General features: G+C 44.3%; 1 protein-coding gene across 1 annotated transcript in view; it reads right to left on the bottom strand.

Moving 5' to 3' along the window:
* The window catches only part of GMPR (guanosine monophosphate reductase), a 48,312-nt gene extending 29,401 nt beyond the window's left edge, over positions 1-18,911 (bottom strand). Inside the window, exons 1-6 of the mRNA XM_032987743.2 lie at positions 18,563-18,911; positions 13,703-13,822; positions 12,971-13,054; positions 11,150-11,323; positions 3,902-3,983; positions 1,405-1,511 (exon numbers count right to left, since the gene is read on the bottom strand). Coding sequence (XP_032843634.1) covers positions 1,405-1,511; positions 3,902-3,983; positions 11,150-11,323; positions 12,971-13,054; positions 13,703-13,822; positions 18,563-18,649 — 654 coding nt within the window. The 5' untranslated portion in view covers positions 18,650-18,911. The remainder of the gene's footprint in view (positions 1-1,404; positions 1,512-3,901; positions 3,984-11,149; positions 11,324-12,970; positions 13,055-13,702; positions 13,823-18,562) is intronic.
* Positions 18,912-20,961: the final 2,050 nt, after the last annotated feature.

Below are 20,961 nucleotides of genomic sequence, written 5' to 3'. Positions count from 1 at the left end.
GGGGGTTGCTAGCAGAAAATGATTATTGCAAATCTAGGATGGGTCTCTGAGCACCACTGCTAGGATGACACCTATAGTTAACCAGACTTCATAGTAATGAGTCAGTCTTTCATGCGCTATTGCACACATGCTCTGCTGTCTGCTATAGACATAAACATTTGTAATACTGCCCAAGTCATAAAATTACAGATTGCTTTTCTTTTTATTCTGCAAACTTCATATAGGGGAGCCATGGAGAGGAAGGAATGCATATGCATTAGCAATAAAGAACAAGAGAGATCCAACTGTAACACCTACTTGTTTTCCTGCTCCACTTTACCCACAGCTCCAAGAAATATAGTCAAGCCCTTTGCCCATCCACAGTCAGTTTGTTCTCCTCTCACCTCCTTCCTCAACAACACAACACACCCCCTTCCTCACATGGATACTAGTCACAACTGCATTGAACAAATCAGAGCCTCCCAGTGATTTCACTCGGCAGTATATCTAAAATTCAGCATGTGGTCTCTTCTAGGGCCGCAGAGGGAGACGGTTGGCTGTGTGGGTACCTGTGAGCACAGCAGACCAGTTAGCCCCCATGCCTTCCTGATTGCCAGCCGCCTCACAGCCAGCCTGCAGAGACTGGGCAAGCCTGATGCAGTCAGGGGCACAACGGCCGCCTGCGTGTGCCTCAGCACACGGGACCTTTGGGTGCTGTGGGCTGCAGTCTAGCTCAGTCTGAGGCCATGCTTAGAGGTTGAGTTTTTCTATGTGAGGTGAATCTGGTCCTGCTGGCAGAGTGGAAGCTGCCATTAGCAGGCAATACAGATACATGCTCTTTTTTCTCCATAGGCTCATTATTTCCTCTGAGCTTTGTGAGAACATAAGTAGCTCACGTGCCAGCTGTGCTCAACAGAGCCACTTCTGAAACGTGTTCCCACACAGAGAGCTCTGTGAGGATGCTGTCTGAATCAATCCAGCTACTAGGACACAGATGGGCTCATATCATTTTACCTTGTAGTCCCCTCTACTGACTGCCTGCCCTCAGTCCCACTCTCTGGGGAAAGCCATGTTTACATGTCATGAATTTTTCAGAAATCTTTCATAGAAATTACTTTTTGCTTCAATGTAAAAACGCTATCAAGCTTCCTATTCTGTTCACATAACAGCTTACTCCATTCAGGGAGCAAGAAGCAGCTTTCCAAAGACACAAACAGGAGTGAGGTGCCCAAGTCTTTTTAAACTTTAGAGGGAGTTGGTTTATTTACATTTAAATCTCCACTGACTACCCTAGGAGATAGTATAGGGGTCAACTGGAGATGGCAGAAGGATAGCCTTTAACATGCAGGGTACTGGACTGTTTGATTCTCCTATTCCACAACGATTTGCACAGTGGGAATCTGAGAATAGATGATATTTACTCACAGAGATGATATGTCCTTTCAAGCCATGCGCCGAGTCTGCACACTCAATAACAGCACTTAGCTGTGGATAGCCCACCCCTGTCTTAATCCGGGTGGTACACACAGAACCTAGACAACAGAATGAGAGGAAAAAACACAGTCCACTAGGCTGACAGAAAATATACAGCTTGTTTTCTTTTTCTTGTGGAAAAGCTGTGTTTCTATCTGTATTCTTTTTTCCCTCAAGAAGTCTCTATTGCCAGTGTTGGCTTCTCGTGGATAAAAGGAACACACAGGAACTTGAGTTTTGAAATGGTGTGTTAACACCACTTCATGAGAGCTGTAATTGAGGTGACTAATATCCCCTCTTTCTTATCCAGGGCCACAATTCCCAGTTTAGGTCTCATCACTAATGCTTCCTGGTGAGGGAATTACTGTATCACAGGAAAGAAAATCAGGTTGAGGTGCCTGAAAGAAAGGGGGACAAAAGGACCAGAGTCACAACCCATGAGATTCAGCAGCAGCATTTAAAACCTGAATATTTATTCCAATAAATATTTCTCTCTCTTTTCTATGTATGTTTTTAAAAATAATTCTCAGGGAAAATCTGTGCTTTTATTTTCTTTTTTGTGGTGATTTTCCACAAAGGAGAAAAACCCATCTTTTGCCTAATACTTAAAGCAGAAGTATTTGGTTGTTTGCAATAGTTGGGAGTATCAGAAAATCAGCGCACATAATTTACAAAGTGAGATAAGTAATCATCAGGAAGCTGTACAGTGTAATATTATAGGAAATATACTCATTATATCTGATTGTTAAACTATATAAACATACATGATACATGCATATATGTATATATAAAAATAAAGGTATATATAAAAATAAAGGTATATACATATACATAAAAATCCCACTTCAATTATAGTTCAGCATGGTAACATGGCTATAGATCTTTCGAGATACTTTCTCTATTTTTCTCCACAAATTGAGTCAAAATGAGGACTGCTTTTTGCCAGTTTAGGTCTTATAATTTAGGATTCAGACCATAGAGTTCTGCATGATAACAAGAATTCCAAAACAGATTCTAAACCAAATGTGGTGAAATCTGGATCCCTTCATCCAGCTGATATGCAGGTATACTTAAGTTACCAGTAAAGTAAAAGTTTCCAAACATCTTTCACAGAACTGACAAGGTGAAAACACTGAGAATTATTTCTGCAAAGTAGGAAGAAAATTAGCTTTAAAATAATCTCCAAATGATATGTACTTATATATGTAATGCTTTATAATAAACCACTGCCGTTTTCCACAGGATGGACCATTATCTGGAAAAGAGCCTCAAGATCTGATCTTCTGTGAGGAACGTTTGTTACTTGAAGTTTTGAGTTGTCAACTTGTACATATCTGTTTAGGAAGATCTCTGGGGAGGGCTACACAGCATTTACTCCTAAGTATTTCCTCTCCAAGGCTACAAACTATAATAATTATTCTTTTATATCTGAATGTGCCTGGGACAATTGTACCATGACATCCCAGTTGGTTATTCTTCATGTATTTGGCAGTGTTTATTGTCGTTTGCCATGTTCCTGGGCACAACTGCAACCCTGATTACATCATTTGCTCTGCTCAAATTATCCATTCACAGACCACAACTATTTGGCATTGTAAAGTAAACAATGTGCCTGCACCGCACTGGCTGATCACAGCTATACTGTCAGTGGCACTTGTGTTAGCCAGTTTAACATCTAGCCCACATACGGTGACCCCAGCTGCAGTCTGAGAGGGCAATCGCAAGAGGAAGGAGCACATGAAGGAACGCACAAGGGAGAGAAAGAAGAAAGGGAAGACAATATGGCAGTGTATGCCAGACAATAATATTAGGGATGGGAAGGTAGGAAAAACCCTGTAAAAAGTTTAGGGTCCTCCCATTTATCCATCGGAATGTTACAGTGATAGGTAACATATAAGTGCGTTAATGTACATTTTAGCTGCCAGGCAATAGTAACAAGTAGAGGCAATGTTATCCATACTTCACACTTAATTAATGCCACTTCATCTTTGAAGACATTGACAAGATGGGTAACCTCATCTTAACTGAACACAAATCATAAAGCTGTTTAGAAACCTACCCTTCCTTGACAGAACTGGATACCTGAACACTGTATTCTCTGAGCTTCAGCTGGAATGACTCAGCCTCTTTTCAACAAGCTAGAGAAAGTGTTCCTAAACACAACATGTATTATCAGTGATAACGTCAGCAACTCAGGCAACTCAGTGCTTTCAATAATAGGCATCTTCACTGCCAGAAGATGCAATACTAACACTTTGCAGTACAAAATGCTAGCACCCTGCCCATGTGTATCTTAAATATACTATGTGTAAGGGCAGTTACTTTATTGACCTTAATGGGTCTAGGCATCCTAATGGGCAAGCAAACAGCATTATACAATGGTTCCATCTGGACAACTCCTCCACCAACATTACTAAAAATCATCCTTGTTTGACGGGATTTGACTTACCTGGTCCAATGCCCACTTTAATAATATCTGCTCCAGAAAGAATAAGTTCTTCTACCATCTCTCCTGTCACCACATTGCCTGCCTAGACAGAAGGAACAACATCACATATACAGCAGACTTCAAGACTACTGCAACAAAGACTAATGACGATAATGTAGAGTTTTATCCAGTGCGTTTACAAGTTGAACTATATACAGTCAAGAATAATATATATTGTTAATTGTGCATGCCACAGAAATTAAACAAGTCATACAGGTACCTTCTCGAGTCAAATGAATTTAATGATTGGTCCAGTAAACCCTGATCCTTAAGATCCCATCAGGATATCTGCTTTGTCTTCCATCCCCCTAATTCCCAGAAGCTCTTGACCACATCATCCACAACCACAATGGCTATACAGTCAAACATACCCTTACACACAGTGCAAACCCTTACATACAGTGCAACTCCTCCACCTCTCCTGCTCTGCCTCCTGAACAGCCTATAGCCTTCCACTCACTTGCGAACCTCACTTTGTGGGAAGATGTTCAGATCTTATTTAAAACCCTGGCAAATCTCTTATTCCTGTAGGATTTTGTATTTTCAGTACTGAAAGAGTAAGGAAGGTACTATTGTCATTTTTTACATTGCTGCCAACCAGCACCCGCAGATCCCTTTCTGCAGGGCTGCTCTCCAGCCACTCCTCTCCTAATTTATACTTGTGTCCAGTGTCACTTTGTCCCAGGTGCAGAATCCAGTACTTGTTCTTGCTCATTTTCATCCCATTAATCATAGCCCAATGCTCTAATCTATCTAGATCCCTCTGCAAGGCCTCTTGTCCCTCCAGAGAGTCAACAGCACCTCCCAGTTTGGGATCATCAGCAAACCAGTTAATGGTGTATTGAAATCCTGCCTCCATGATAAAAATATTGAATGGCGCTGGCCCTAGAACTGAGCCCAGAGGAACACCACTGGTGACCAGTCGCCAGCCAGATGTAGCCCCATCCCCTGCAACCCTCTGAGCCCTGCCCTTCAGCCAGTTCTTCACCCAGGGCACCACGTACCCACTCATCCCATCACTGGGCAACTTCTCCAGGAGGATGCTGTGAGGGACAGTATCAAAACCCTTACTAAAATCCAGAAAACTACATCCACCACCTTCCCTTCATCCACGAGGCAGGTGAGCTTATTGTAGAAGGATATCAAATTAAACAGGCCTTTCCCTTTGTGAACCTTTGTTGACTATGCCTGAATAGTGCATTGTTCTTCAAATGTCTTTCAATAGCAGAATGATCTTCTCCATCATTTCTCCAGCTAATGAGGTCAGACTAACAGGTCTGTAGTTTCCCAGGTCTTCCCTCACCCCCTTCTTGTAAACTGGAATAATGCTGACTAGCTTCCTATCAGCATTGACCTCCACAGACTCCAAAGACCTTTGGTAGGTGATTGAGAAGGGTCCTGCTGTAACACCCACTAGCTTCTTCAGTACTCTGGGATGAATCCCATCAGACATTTGAAACCCAATTATGGTTTGGATTTCAGCTTCTCTCCTATCTATGGCATGATCCCAACTAGAAAAACGACACAAAATAAACCCACATGAAACACATGTCCAGTTGCTCACATCATCCATTCTGTTCTTATACTGAGATGGGCTATTAATTTTCAGAGATCTGAATTTAGGATCTAGAGATGTTCAGAAGACCTCTTAGGTAATGATATTCCAGGACTTTGTAGCAGTACTGATATGGGCAGAGCAGGAAGCAAATCCTAAAATCCTTACTTAATATTTTCTTAGTTTATATTGAAACAAAACTCCTGCTGAAGTCCACGAGAGCTACCCAGAGAATGCTGGGCAAGGCCTATTCTCCACTTACTGATTATTGGCTCTTATTTCACCATTTATTTATTTTTAATGAATTTTACTTCCCCTTTTTATTGGCCTGAAACAGCTGACAAGCCACCACCTGAGGCACTTATAAAACAGTAATACTGTTAAGCAGCAATTTGTGGTCTATGACACAGGACCACTTAAACTTTGCTCAAAACTGCATGATATTGATTAAAAATAAAATAAAATAAAATAGAACAGTCAGGAAATAAAGAACATATAATAGGTACAGTGTTTCCAGCTAAGTGCTGCTTCCTTGCTGCTCAGTGGTAATTTGTTATACTAAGTGTTGTATGCTCCAAGGTGAGATGACAGAGAGTATGCTGCTTACAACATTAGAAGGCAGCTTATATCTGGAAGGCGGATGACTACCTGTGCAGTGTGACACGCAGCACTTCACAACTTGGTGAAATACTGGAGTATGTGCAACAGATTCATAAACAGGAATGAACGGGTATTAAAGCCTGTGGCTCCATGAGATTTGGGATCAAATATGTATTTAACTTAAACAGCAGTGTCTTCTTATTAGTAGTGCATAGCAGGTTGTCAAACTGTCTCTTCAGAAATGCTAACCAGACGTTTAATGTTAAGTTATTGCTAGAGAATGTTGGAACTGCATATGTTGATTCAAAATGCTCATCCTAGCAGGGAAAAGCACTTATGTCCCCAGCATACATTTTTTCCTGGAATGCATGTATACACATCAGTGGTTTCTGTCTTTCTGAATCTGCAGATCCTTAACAAATTTTCAGGGAAGACGTGGAGCTCTACATAGCAGACTTCAACCTGCTGATGACGGGCTTGCTTCTTTTAGGTACCTTTTGCAGACCTCTGAGAGGCACAGCTATCTGTGTGTGAAGAGACACTAGTATCACAGCTGAAGAACAGGGAAAGCTGTTTTCTCACATCCAGCTGAACTCTACTTCCACTGAAGCCAGTGCTTGCTTTACCACTGATGCCAGTATGACAGCTGAATAGAAGCAAAAGGGCTTCTGAAAGCCCCACCTGAAAGGTAAAGCCGGAATACTTCAACTAAAAAAATTTGAAAAGGTGAATATAGAAAGACTGAGACTACAGAGATGAAACCCCCTTAAAATTAACTAAGAATATAAAGCAAGTAAAGTAATTGGAACTTATACAAAGAAGCCACTACATACAATACATTTTGTAGTGTATTTGGGCAAATACTCAGGGAACATAGTAATTGGTGGAAGTACTGTATTAACAAAAAGCATGCTCACCTTAGTGATGAGCCCATGTACCAATGAATTTCTAATCTGCTGCAGAACTGGATTTCTTGAAAGAGATATAGCCCAGTAATTACCATACTGCTAATCTAACTTTGATACCCCTGGCAGTAAAATAACAGCATCAGTAACAACTGAAAGTCAGGTAAACTACCATGCTTGCAGTGTGGTCAGTTATTAGGGGCTGCAACAAATTACCCTGGCTGTGGGCCTGGCCTCATGCACTCAGGGCAACATTCTCAGTGAGAGGTTTCAAGTGAGTGTCACCCTGGCTCATTCCAGCACTATCCAGGATGACTGAACTGTGGGTCAGTCCTAAAGGAAATCCTGGCCTCAGAGAAGTCAAAGGGAGTTTCACTACTGCCTTTAATAGGATCAAGATTTCACCTAACAAGATTATAAAGGCTACAGCTTCTCTGACAGAGATACAAAATTAGCGAACACAGTAGGGCAGTGCCTCTGAATTTCAGGCAAGCATTTGATACTGTGCTTCATAAAAGCCTGCTATAAATATCAGCTCACACTAAGACAGGAACACTGCTGCACTGATTGAAAGCTGCTGGCAAATGGCAATGGATCAAGCTGGGGAGAAGTGTCTGTGACAACAGTTCTCAAACTTTTTTCTTGTATCCTAGAGGAAAGCACAGTCTGTGCCTCCACACTATCAGGAACACTGCCAAAGGACACTTCCCACCCACCAAAGCAAAGGGTGCTTTACCCTGAGATGGAGAGATGATGCCCTTTGTCAGGCTGAGCTGTATCAGGAGGGTGTTTGCACTCAGTATTGTGACTGACCCAAGGCAACCTTGGCAGCATCACTATCTCCTGCCCTGGGATCCCAGCTGGCCCCTGCTCTGAGACCCCAGCTCTGGTGGACACGCCATGAGTGGATTGACTCTGTTGCTCGTTTTGGAGATAAACTGAGAGCAGTCTGCAGGGCTTTCTCTGACTGAATTCTGCCTCCACTAAGGCCCTGAGAAGTTCTGCTACTGACTCCAAAGGGAGCAACAGTTTCTGGCCCCTGCTGTTTCCCTCTGCTCCTGCTTTGCGATTCCTCTCACCTCCCTCCGCTCCTGCTTTGTGATTCCTCTCGTCTCCCTCTCTGGCCCACATCTTGTGGGTGCTACTGCATCTGCAAGCCTGCTCCTGCCCTAGCATTTTCCTTCCTGCCACACTCCCTGCTCCCCTCCCCAAGGTTTCTTCTGTATCATGAACAGAGAACACAGTGAAAAGAAAAATTCAGGCTAAAAACTTGGCAAAGCTTACTGGCAAAGATATCTTAGCTTGCTAAAATGACTTCCAGTGAAATGGAAGAACCCTAACATCTATAATTACACTAATAAATAGGGACTACTCTTACTGTAATATAAAGGCTCTCACCCTCCATTATGAATGCCAACAAAAGTTGGACTTCAGTGAGTAGACACAACTCAAGTACACGATGCTGGGCTACAGCAAAACACACCACTGGACCATTACTCTTGATTCTGGGGGTCAGTGCTCTGCTTGTGAGACACTCAGGAAACTTGAACACTCTTTCTTTCTCTATCCTCAGTCTAATGAGTGATTAAAGGCAAGTCAAGTTGTACTTTTGCACCCCTGTCTGTCTTTCCACGGAGAAATTGATCTTCTTTGTAAATTAATATGAAAGGCAGGAGTGAAAAGAGCTTGTGTCAGAGCCACGCGGAAGGAAATAAGGTAATGTGATTATAAAAGCAAATATTTAAAAAGGCAAAACCATGCATTTGAAAGGTTATTACACAAGAGGCATCCTCTGTGTGCACTGGACTATTGGCCACAGAGTACTACATTAACCACAGTTGCTCTGCACATCACCTTTCAGCCTCAGAGCTGAACCCACTGCACAGCCCCTGGGAACATACCTTCCCTGAGACCAGGGTTGGGTTACTGTTATGTACTGCACTGCAGCTGACTGTGGAATGAACAGTCATGCTGAGGAAAGCAAACAAGACAGCCTGCAAGGTCCTGGAGATCACTCTCAGCTATGAGAAAGCTTCTTTATTTTTATACCTTCTATTTAACTGCTAACCTTTTTGTTTGAAAGCCACAACAGCAGAAAGCATACTGCAGGCATAGCACAGAGACATCAAAGCAGACGGGAACAGGTAGCAGCAGGACATGTCTTCCAGAGTATCATAAAAAGGAGCCTAGACAAGAGCCTGTATTTCAGCCAGGAATAGCTTCAAAAGGCCATTTTGGCACAGAGTGTTACGTAAACTCACTTGGAAGTGGGGTAGAGGTGTATGTCCCTAGTTGAATCAGAGGTTTTCAGGGACTGCACAGACTCTGGAGGCTTTGGAAAACAGAAGGCTTAGGAATGGAAATTATCCCTGTGCAGGAGATGAAAAACATGAGCCATACTAAACCATGTTCAGAGAAAGGAGCTACAATCAGAGAAGGCAACTGAATGGGTCAGGGCTGTATATGTGCTCAAGCAGGTGGTGCTGTCAGAACAATGAGACTTGAAGTGACAATAATCTGTCACAGAAGCAGAGAAACTAAGCAGGTAGCTTAACAGATGTGGGTCATGGATGAGACCGGCTTAAGGACCTTGGACTAAAATCTGGGCTTGATACCTGACTTTGACATTGACCTCCTGTGCCTACTGGGCAATTCATCTTGGTTGAGCTCCCTCCTCAGTCAGCAAAGTCAGCAGTCTGTGGGGAGGTGGAGGAGGGGATGACACACAATTTCCTTTCCACTCCTGACAGGGAAGATTTTTTTTTTAACTATGTGGTTTAAGCTCCCCCCCCCACAACTCTTCAAGCCAAAGACACTGGAGTAATCATGTCACTAGGGACAATATTTCAGATCCAAAGCAAGGAAACAGCTCCTTCTCTCACTGCAGTGAACAGGAAGCTCAAAAAGCCCACATCTATCATTTCAAACTTCCAAAAGCTCTCCCCAAAGCCATGGTAAATATGGCCATACCAAAAAGTTTCCCACGTCCGCTGGTAGCTGTTGAAGGACGCCTCTTCATTAGCCTATGGTAACCCAGAACCCCACAGGCATTCCATCCCACTTCCATTTTCCAATGCCATCATCATTCAGAGGCAAGAACACTACCTTCCTCCAATGTGGGAGGAAGGAGTGTAGTCTTCCCCTGAGCTGCTTGAGCGTGCAGTTCCCTTATGAACCAAGTCAGAGTGTGCATTTATGACCATTTTTACTTCACATTTGCTTTACATGTGTGAAGCTTCATGTCTTGCATGAAAAAATAGGAAAGTGTTGCCTAAACATGATTTTTCGCTGTACTGGCTTAAGAAAGGCTGGTAGCCTCATTAGGAATCTGCTGTTTGTTTGAGAATTTCTGCTATTCTCATAGCAACAAATTCAGACCCATATCTTCAAGGGCCCTGGAAAACAAGCAGGAGCAGTAGGGCTCTGCTGCAAGGAGTCCCATATTGATGCAAACACCCTGGCTCTTGGTGCAAAAGGGCTGGAGGAATCATGGCATTAGCATGCTGAGAAGGGACAGAAACTTCACAGAGGGCACATGAAAAGCCCCAGCATTGACTAATTTGCTCCCTGATGACCCTGTTTCACAACTGCACAACACCCCTATGATTCTTATCACAGGCAAGGATTAGTCTACATTCAGCTGTCTTGGTAGTGATCTAATAGACAAAAAAAGCCATTGGCCTCAATTGGCATTGGCACATTCCCACAGCAAACCTCAGCTTGGAATCACCAACATAAACCTACACACTTTATGATTAGAGGTCACATTTGGTGTGGGAAGAAGAATGTGAGTATCAGAGCGCACACTGGACATTCCCACAGAAATTATCAACAGTGGAGGACTGAAGATGCCAACATGTTATTACAGTCACCATTTGACTCAGAGTCAACATCTTGCTGAATTGAATGGGTAGATGAATAGAGCTGCCCTCTATATTCTCAGAAGGGTATCAGTCCACATGTATTTGTCTGGAAGACAAGTGGTTTGAGTTTGACGACTTTTCTTTCCTTCTTTCTTTTCCTCTTTTAAATGAGGGCTCAGAAATTGATGGAGCTACCACAGAGCTTCTGATGCCTACCAACCAAACTCTGGGCCCTGTTTCTGGACAGAATTCCCACACACCCCCTCCACCCTTTGTACACACTTACCATAATTGTGTGATGTGGGAACAGGGCACGGACAGACTTCACAAACTCCACAAAGTGCTCTGAATAGCCGTTTGCCACATCCAGGCAAATGTATCTGATAAGTGGAATGGCCTCTAGAATACTTGTTAACTTGTCCAAATCAGCTTTTCCACTACCTGAGCTTGCTGCTACATGCTAGAAAGACAAGGAGAACAGAAGTGAGTAGTAGTTCGTAAAAACAGGGATAAACACACACTTCATATGTCTTTCTCTGCATAGTCTTGGGAGAACTTGTGCTGGAAACTAGTGAAAATCGTACTATATAATATGAAATAAATACCTTCCTGGGAATATCAATATGTTACTTTTTTGTTTAAAGGCTCTAAAATAAAGCCAAATTAGCGTTCTATCAGCTCTTCATTCACAAGTGGATCCTCACAGGCAAATATAATCACCTGAGATGGATGAAAGCCCATCTGTACTCATATTAACACACACACGCACACAGAGAAGCCCTAACTTGGGATATTTCCAGGAAGGCAGAGTGGTAAAATCTGGGGTACTGTCAGAGAGTGAAATCTTTAAGTTCACCAAACACTCCCTTGATCTACAGAATCACAGAATAGTTTGAGTTTGGAAGGGACCTCTGGAAACTGTGTAGTCCAACCCCCTTGCCCAAGCAGGGTCAGCTACCATTGAAAACAAGCAGATTGCTTCCTTCTTTGTCTTCCTATGAGTTCTTTCCAATAGAAAAATAGTTTCCACAGCTGTTGGCCCACAAAACCTCTGCAGAGATCCAAGGTCACAGAGCAAGTCAGTATTTAATCACTGGGAGATCCTACTCCAGTGATTATGAACCACAAATGTGCAAAGTGCCAAAGTGTTCAAACACAGGATATTCCTGGGACTATTTTCTACTCCATAGTGGCATATAAGCAACCCTGATGAACCTAAGTGATAGGATAGCTTTCAGACAATCTTGTCATCAATAGCCTTCATTATGTAATTCTAAAATGTGCCACAGGTAAAGATACAAGTCAGCTGTGAGCTGTTCTTTTCTATACAGAAAATGTTTCGAAACTGCACTGAACTCTGAGGAGGAGGGGAGAGAGCCAGGCATGCTCTTATACTGCCTCGCCTGGCTTAGGGGCCTGCCAGAAGAACACAGAAGAAATCTGGATATGAAAAAGTCAATACTTAAGCCAGTGTTTAAATTTACTAAATGGTGTTTCTCTGTAATGGCTCAGGCTAGGACCCTGTGATCAAGTCGGGCAGCACAGCCAGCAGCAGCACAGTGTGAGCTCTAGTGCAAGGAGGTAAATGGAGGACACATACGCCCTGACAACTTTCAATGGTCATCCCTGCTTGGGCCCCTGCAGCCCACAGGCTCTGGGTCCACTTGCACACCTGATAGCAAAGACTCTGCCTAGCACACGGGTGTGCAGGGCCAGCCTGCGCTTGGGTTATGGTCTTAGGTCAAGGCTTGTGCTCTTAGGCTTCTCCCTCACCAGCACTACCCACAGTTCCCAACAGCAACAGCAGCCCAGCAGTTAGACCTATTCCCAAGCACTTCCTACTTCTTTGTTCAGGATACTTATCTGTTTCCATTTCAGGCATATATAAAGTTTGGGGTTTTGCATCTTAATATAAGCACTTTCATAATGGACTTGAAAAGCTATTCTTTTTAAACCAGGACAAGCCACTTCCCTTGATGCATTTAAGAACAGTAAATATCTTCATTCCACAAAACCTCACTTGACAACAGTATTCCCAAGAGACTCCAGTGTATGTGAGCTCAGAACAAAGCAATATACCATAATAATTTACACTACGAAAATGTACCTCAAGGCATTCTGGGTGATTGGCAGCAAACAGTTTCCATTCTTCCAGAGAATAATGCTTGTGAATTGCAGTGAACATTGCATGCTAGCAAAAATAAGAAAACTGATATTAATGTCCAAGTTAGTCATCCTTCCCTCAGCTGCGGAAAAACAAGATATCAGAAATTCCCATTTTACATATAGGCTTATCCTGCCTGAAAGAAACAGTAACCGTGAATAACAGACCAGGCAACTTCAAACAGCTCTTCAAAGGTAACTTAGCATACGTACCTGACCCTTCAGGATTGGGTTTCTGATGTGTTTCATGAAATTATGGTCAATATTTTGAATGTCCTTAAGCATTGCAAGAAATTAAAATGAGCCTTGAGGTCAGTTATCCAGTAGCCTACACTTTCAAAACTGCTGTCAGCTAATAATTTCTTTCTGGAAGGCAGCACAATACAGACCTCAAAAACTGAGTTCTAGAAGCTCCACCTGAAACTGAGCTACACCCAAGATGGAAGCTACCCAGTAAGCATCTCCACTGAAACTATTTTATATCTGGAGCCCTGTCTCTGATAACTGTACGGCTATAAAAGCACATCTGCTCTGCAGTGAAGCCACACCTTCCCTTCTGGATTTTTTAACTCATGCATCCCTGATCCCCCCAAAACATAGCTAAAAAATTAACAAAGGCTGCTCACGGTTACCCAGTGGCTTCCCAATTGTTGCAGAAATAAGAATCAAGACTTACTTTTGCCATTACCACGGCCATTTCAAACGTCCCCACGGTGTCCATGTTTGCCACTATAATGGGAATTCCTGTGTATGTCTGCTTGGAGTTGCGGAAGGTGAAGGTGCGCGTGAGGTCAACCTGCAATAAATAAGCACACATTCTTTTAAGTAACTGATTGCAATCTAACAAGAGTTTTGCCACTGACTTCAGATACAGCAGGTTTGGACAATGCTTCTTAATCTTCCTCACATTTCATGGCCTTCCTCCTTTCATTCCAGCATTCTCTCTATTCATTTATTTATTTTGTTACAAATTCTGCCTTCCAAATAAGAAAGAAAATATAAAATAATGTTTTCTGTGTTAAAGAGAGTTCTTGGTGAAGAAAAAGAGAATAAAAAATTAAAATAAATAAATAAATTAGTCAGATGGGGTTAGAAAGAAAGGACAATGAGGACTGTGGAATACTTTATACAGAAGTAAACTCAGCTGTTAGTTTGGCTGCCTGTGAAACCAAATATGAAGTCCTAACTCCACAGAAGTCAGAGCTGGAACTTCCTCCATCTCCAAGGGCATAGGAGGCTCTGTCCCAATATTTAATGTAAATGACAATATAATAAAACAAGCTCTTACTTTTGGCTATGGTTACTATCACTCGTGACATATAATATGAACAATCATACCCTGGCTTATTAAACCATGAGGCTGCTAGTTTCTAAGTTAATTTCTTACAACGGCGTCAGCCTTCATCTTCAAAGTTATTTATTCTTCAGCATCCTCAAATGATCATGGTAACATCAGGCATTTTGTTCCTTACATTTGCAAGAGGTAATAGCAAATTTACATCAGTTCCCATTGGTTTACTCAGCATCTTGCAAAAAGGGGAAAAAAACCTCTAAAAAAGGCACAACTGTAAGATATTAGGTTAGTCTCTTTAGTGACAGTGAAAATGAAGGCTCTTTTCACAGTTTTCATTACTCTTCACTTCAGTTTTAATCCAGGAACATTCAGAGACCTGAACTGAACTGAAATCCATCATCAGAATGGAAGCAATATAAAAAATTTAGGAATTCAGTTATTTATTTACAATGTATTTTGAGCACTGGCATACTGCAAGCTACATTCTGATTAATATGGTTGGGGGTTTATTACTGATTTGTATAAGAGAAGGAACTTGGTGCCTCAGTGATATACTGTGAAACAGGTTCTCATTTTGTATAAGCTTGTAAGGCAAAGGTCACTTTGGTAAATAAGCGAAGATACATCTTAATGGAAACTCATTCTTCTTCCCAGTTAGTATCAGAAAGGCCCGATTTTCCACCCATCACTGATGACATAACATTATTATGGGAATTTCAGCTGCAGCTAACATGAGAAAATAGTATGAAGATGATAGGTATGAAATAAGCATGAAAATTTAATGTATTTTACTCCGTTTTAATGTAATTTATTAACCAGAACCAAGGGAAAAAAAAAAAAAAAAAAAAGACAGTATCACACAACCAGTTGAACCACTGCCTTACAGTCTTACAGAGGTAAAACATCTCTTTGAAATTAACTTAAGAAAGAAGTAGATAAGAGTATGTTTAAGAGAAGACTGAGGCAAGATGCAAAGCTATGCAGGGAACACAAGGCCATTACTCTTTCAGTGATTCTCACCTCCTCTTACTGTAACTTCTCGTATGTGACTTCCTTTAGCCAGCCAGCCAGATGGATCTCATGCAATTATCCACAGAACTGATAATACTATAACAGCAGGCATTTATGAGTAATAATTTCAGGGATTCCCCTAATGAGGTTTTTGTCTATTAGAACAGGAAAAACGGCACACTGGGTTGGAGGTGTTCATGTGGTGCCCTAGTTCTTCAAACAGCCAGTACCAGATGTCTGGGAAGGGAGCATAAGAACGAGGCAAGTTTTGAAAGACTCCTTCCCATGCCTACCTTCTGAGGTCCCAAGAAGCTGATGTTTAGAGACCGTCAAAGACAAAGGTCTCCTCCAATCCATGGCACTAAATAGCTACATAAGGACAAAGAACTTGCCTTGTAGTTTTTTTAATCCTTCACACCTTTAGCCTATCCCATAGTAATAAATTCCAAAGATGAATTATATATAGCATAAAAACTATGACCTTTGCTTGATAATTACATTTATTGCTTCCTACTTATTGTTTTGTGAGAGACAATCCAGAGATACTTCTCAGTTTCACCTTTTCCATCCCACTCCTCCCTTCATAGACTTTTAGCATATCCTTCACAGCTGCTGCTTCTCCATACTGAATAGTCCTGGTACGTTTATTTTTTTCCTCATGTGGAAATCAGTCAATACTGCTGATCATCCTGGCTGACACTCTCTGTACCTATTTTAGCATATTATGCTGTTCTTGTGAAGGGATCACCAGAGCTGTGTACTCAAGATGAACATAGTGAGGAGCATCACAAAGCTGTTTTTCCTTAGTTCATCTAGTAGCACTTCTGATCATCTCTTTGTTTCTTTCCTGAGTGGTAACAGCTAATTTATAGCTTATAGTTATACGCATTATAAGAAAATAACTTCTGACTCTAGGATTGTTCATCATCACTCAACAGTAAAAGTTGCTTTAGAAAGAAAATCATGAGAAGTATAATTCCTACCTAGACCTTTGACATATGAAAGTACTAGGACATTGGCTGTTCTGTTAAAGCTTCCTGATAGTATTTGAATATACAAATTTAAATTAATGACTAGACTTCCTACAGGACACTTGTCTGGACAGCCTGCAGAGGCAAGTCCAGCAAAGGCAAGAATAGCAGGCTAGGTGAGTACCAATACCCCAAAGACAGATAATGCTGCTCCCACTCCGATCGTTTTTTTAACCAATTTTGACACTTGAATTCAAGCTTCAAATTTTCTGCTATCTTTTCAAAAAGAGAAAGCACCCATGGAAAATTAAGATAGTGCAAGGAATCAATAACAAGTACCAACACAGCAGACCTACAAGAAGAGCCGCAAACACCCCAAACTTACTTTCTAAACTGGCTTAATCCTAGTTACTGCATAAAAAGCTATCCTCGCGCAAAATGAGGCATTCACACCAGAGAAGCAGATGCTTGCTGATATAAGCTTCAAAGCATCAGCCCGCTGGGTAACAGGCACTGTAATATGCTGCCTCTGTTCCTCTGCCAGAACTATTTATTTATATTCTTGTTTTGAAGCAGACCAGCGCTGTCCATTTCAGATCTGGCTCTCACAGACACTGTTTATTCCTGTTGCTACAGCCTCAGTGATGGTGTCCAATTTCTTAACCTTCATCGGTTTTCACTGACCCTCATCATGACACGCACTTTTTCTCATGTGAAAGGTTTTTAACAGTTCATCATAGCCACCCGTTACCACTCTGCCATATCAGCTCATGTTCCTCCTATCATTTTCCCTTCCCAGCAGCCCTTCTTTCCACAGCCTGCACACAGCTAAATATACAAAACACTGCACTTGGAGGAGCCATGTGTCACTCTGTGGAGTACGGCTCCACCTGTTTGCCAGGCCTGCACAGTGAATTTTTAAAAAAGGACCATAGGTCCCCAAGCAAATGGCAAGAAAGGGCCTACAGGCCTCACGAGCAGTGATAGCACACAATGAGGAGTTACTCAGCCTGGACATAGTTATCTGTAAATTCAAAATAACTAGCCTGATATTATCTTCCTACTGAAAGGGCCTCTCCAATCTTACACCTTCATAACAGCAAAAACGTTTTGCTTAGTTGTTGCCCTCCAAATCCCTGGCCATAGGCCTGTAACAGACATGGCCACCCCGCTTCCCTTCCCAGTCTTGTCTTTCTACCTCACTTGATTTGTCTTGGTCTTGCTCCCTTACAACTCCACTTCCACTGGAGAAAAGTTTAATCCTCTTTCCATTCCCCAACACAACATAATTCTTTCATTAGCCCAACTAAATCCTTTGTTAACCTTGGGGTTATGTGAGGTAAATGAGAAGGCACCTTCAATCCTGAGGCAGCCGTCTTTTTTGTAGGGGCAACCCTCATGGGATTTCCCGGGGTTTTTCCTGATCCCTGCTGAGAAATAACCACAGCAACATCCCGGCTGACAGTGTCCCTGGGCCAGCGGGGTGGCAGAGCCCCGGGCAGATGGAAGTCAGGCTGCAGGAGGAGGCAGGTCGCGGGGGGGTTAAGTTTCCACCTGATGGGATCCCAGCCCGTTGTGCCGTGGGAAGTGCTCCCCAGCATCCTCACTGGTTGTTGTTTTATTACTACTATTTTTTAAAAGGAGCGTGTCAGTTCCTCGGTCACAGCCCTGCCTTCAACCCCCGAGGCTGAGGGTGAAGATGCCTGCCGGCCCGCACCCCCGGCTTTTGCCGGTCCAAGCTGCGGGGCGCCTAGCTGGGCACCCCCCCTTCCCCTGGAGAGGGGATGGCAAAGCGGTCGGCTCCCGGCGGGCATCCCCCACGGAAACCGGAGCCCACCCCCCCGCTTAGTGCCGCAGAATTCCGCAGAAGCACCTGCTAGGAGCAAACAATTCTTTCCGCCCCCCCCCGCCCCCGACGCCTTTTTATTTTCGCTGAGGAGCGGGGGAGGACAGCGCGGCACCGGCTCCCGGCGCCCGCCGCCTCCCGCTCGGCCGGGGCCGGGGCTCGCCGCGCCAAGGGGCGGGGAGGGGAGGGGAGGGGGGGGACACACGCCGCGGGCTCCGTAACCCCGGCCCCGTCCTGCCCTCCTCCTAGGAGCAGCGGCATCCCCTCCCCCCGCCGCGTAAAGGGCGTTTCGATCGGGGAGGGCATTGCTAACGTTAGACTGGGGAATAAAAATAAAGCAGGGAGGGAAGGAAGGTTAAGGAAGTTAGGCGGTGGGGACGGAGGAAAAAGCATGCTGGGTTTGAATGCCCCCACCTCTGATCTGCTTTTGAGGCTGCTTCTTTTAGGTCTGAGCAAGACATCTTTAAAGTCCAATTTGAGGTCTGCGTCTACCCGGGGCATCTCGCTGGGGTGCGGGGGCCGGGGCTCTGCTGGCGGCGGGAGTGGCGGCCCCCGCTCCGCTCCGCCCCGCCTGCAGAGCCGCGCCGGCCGAAACCCGCGGGCCGCGCACGGAGCGTATTTATAGGGCGCGGGGAACGCGGCACCGCGGCCAGGGGCCCATCGCTTTATTAGGAGAGGGTTGGTTTTAGCGGAGGAGCCGGCCGGCCGCCCCCCCCTCCCAGTCCCTTCCCCTGCCTCTCCGCGGTGCGTGTGGCGGAGGGGGGGGGAGACGGGGACGCGGCGCCCGCCCGCCCGCAGCCGCCCGTGCGGGGCGAGGCGAGGCGCGGGCGCAGCGGCCTTAAGGGCGAAGCAAGGGCAGAGGAAATGGCGCCTCCATGTCACCGAGCGGGCGGCTGCCGGCGGGTGCGGGAGCCCCGCCGCTGCCCGGCAGCCGCTGAGGGACCGCGCTGACAAACTCCCCCGCCCTCAGCTTCCCCGGGCGACGGCCGAGGAGCGACCGCCCGCCCGCCCTGAGGCGGCCGCATCGACGCGGGGATGACGACCCTCCCCAGAGGTTTTCGGGCGGCTGCAGCACGGCCCAAAACTTGGTGCCTCCAGCCTTAGGACAGTCCGGGTTCCGGGGGCTCTGGTGAAAATCCGACTTTTCAAGGCGCTCCACACCCAGCCCAAATCTGGCCCCCTCCCTGCCTGTCATCCTCTGGTAAAACAGAGCGTCCCCAGGGACCCCCCCGAGCTGATTCCCCGCCTGACTGCAGAGCCAAGCGCTGGTGCTTGTTTTTGGCGTTAGAATCGTTGAGAAATGTGCAGCTGGTTGGTCACAGGAGAGCAATCACAGCACCCCGCCACCTGGAGCTGCCTCTGCACCATCATTTCCTATTTTAGTACACAGAGAGAGGCAACAGGGAGCTGCTTTTTTTGCCCTCTGTAGCATAGAGGAGCCTGATTTGTGGCTTTATATCATCCGTTTTCAACGGTTAGCCACTGTTCAACATGCAGCTGTGAAAACCCCCATCGCAACAGCATTACACATGCTGGCTCCAACTGCATCAGCTGGCGTAAGGATCGATACAGGGTTACCAGATATCACAGGAGACTACTTTCACAGGAGCTTTGAGCCTTAAAGTCTGTTTAATTATGAAGTCAGTGGGTTGTAAGATTTGGACTTCTTTGGAAGACGCATGAGCTAAGTCATGTCAGTGACTGGAAACTGAAGTACTTGAGTATCATGGCTGGCTTCCCTTCCTCAGGCACATTTCAGGAGGAAGTAGTGTTCTCTTCTTTATCTAAAAGTTGCATGCGTCTGGCCAACACCCTGCCTCCAGCAGAGCTCTTTTACACCTCTCTACCCGAGTGTCCCAGATAATTCAGTATGACCAAGCATGAGGCCCGGGCTTTACACAGCAGGCAGACAGCATTTGAGTGCTTGCAGCTTTGAATGTCCATGTTAAGAGGCCTTGAATCTGGTTTTCAGGAAGCCTTGAGGCTTAGGAACTCCAGATGATGTTCCAGGAGAGCCTTGCTACTGGGGGTATTTCCCACAGAAATAGTCAGGCGAAACAGGACCATTTATAATTAGTCTCATCTGTGTAACAGAGGCTATTCACTGGCTGGTTTCTCCACTAGATCCAACAATATAACAACTACTAAAATTTATCCTTCAGCCAGGAAGCCACATCTCCCACCATTTACTGTTCAGTAATAACATTTTGTTCAGGAGCAAAGTGTCTGTGAGAGTGGCATGCCTGTAGCAGAGGACTGAGAATGGAGAAAAAACAAATGCCTTCTGTCTGTGCCTGGCACCATGTCTTCTCTTTGCCCTCATGGCAGGCATGTGATCCTGAGAAGAAAGAAAGGCGGCACTGCACTGCACTGTGAATGCAAAAGGTCAACACTGTTGTGGGGAGTAGGAGATGGAGGCTAGCAGTGATACTTGTAAGCCCCAGATGATCTTGCTCGATGCTCTCATTTCCTGTATTTTAATTTTACTTTCCATTCACCGAACTCACCATGCTATTTTTCTGTACATTACAGTATCTCCTAATACCCAGTATTTTCCCCATGTACACATACCAACAGACTAGCTGGGTCACAGATCATCTCTGTTCATCTTGAAAATTTACAAAATCCTCCAGTTTCTTACTTCAAGATGTATTTTCTGAAATTAAAATTACGGTTTCTTGCTGACCTACCTCTGCCTTTTTCAATGTCCTTTCTGAAGTATGGACACCAGAAGGGACATGATCAGTGATCACATTAATATCATAGCCAGAAATTAAGATCTCGTTATTTATCTTTGCTATTCCTCTTTACAC

This window comes from Tyto alba, unplaced genomic scaffold, assembly GCF_018691265.1.
Source record: "Tyto alba isolate M040663 unplaced genomic scaffold, T.alba_DEE_v4.0 Super-Scaffold_48, whole genome shotgun sequence".
Classification (NCBI taxonomy): domain Eukaryota; kingdom Metazoa; phylum Chordata; class Aves; order Strigiformes; family Tytonidae; genus Tyto; species Tyto alba.
Note: the sequence above shows the minus strand (reverse complement) of the source record. Positions and strands in the feature narration are given on the sequence as shown.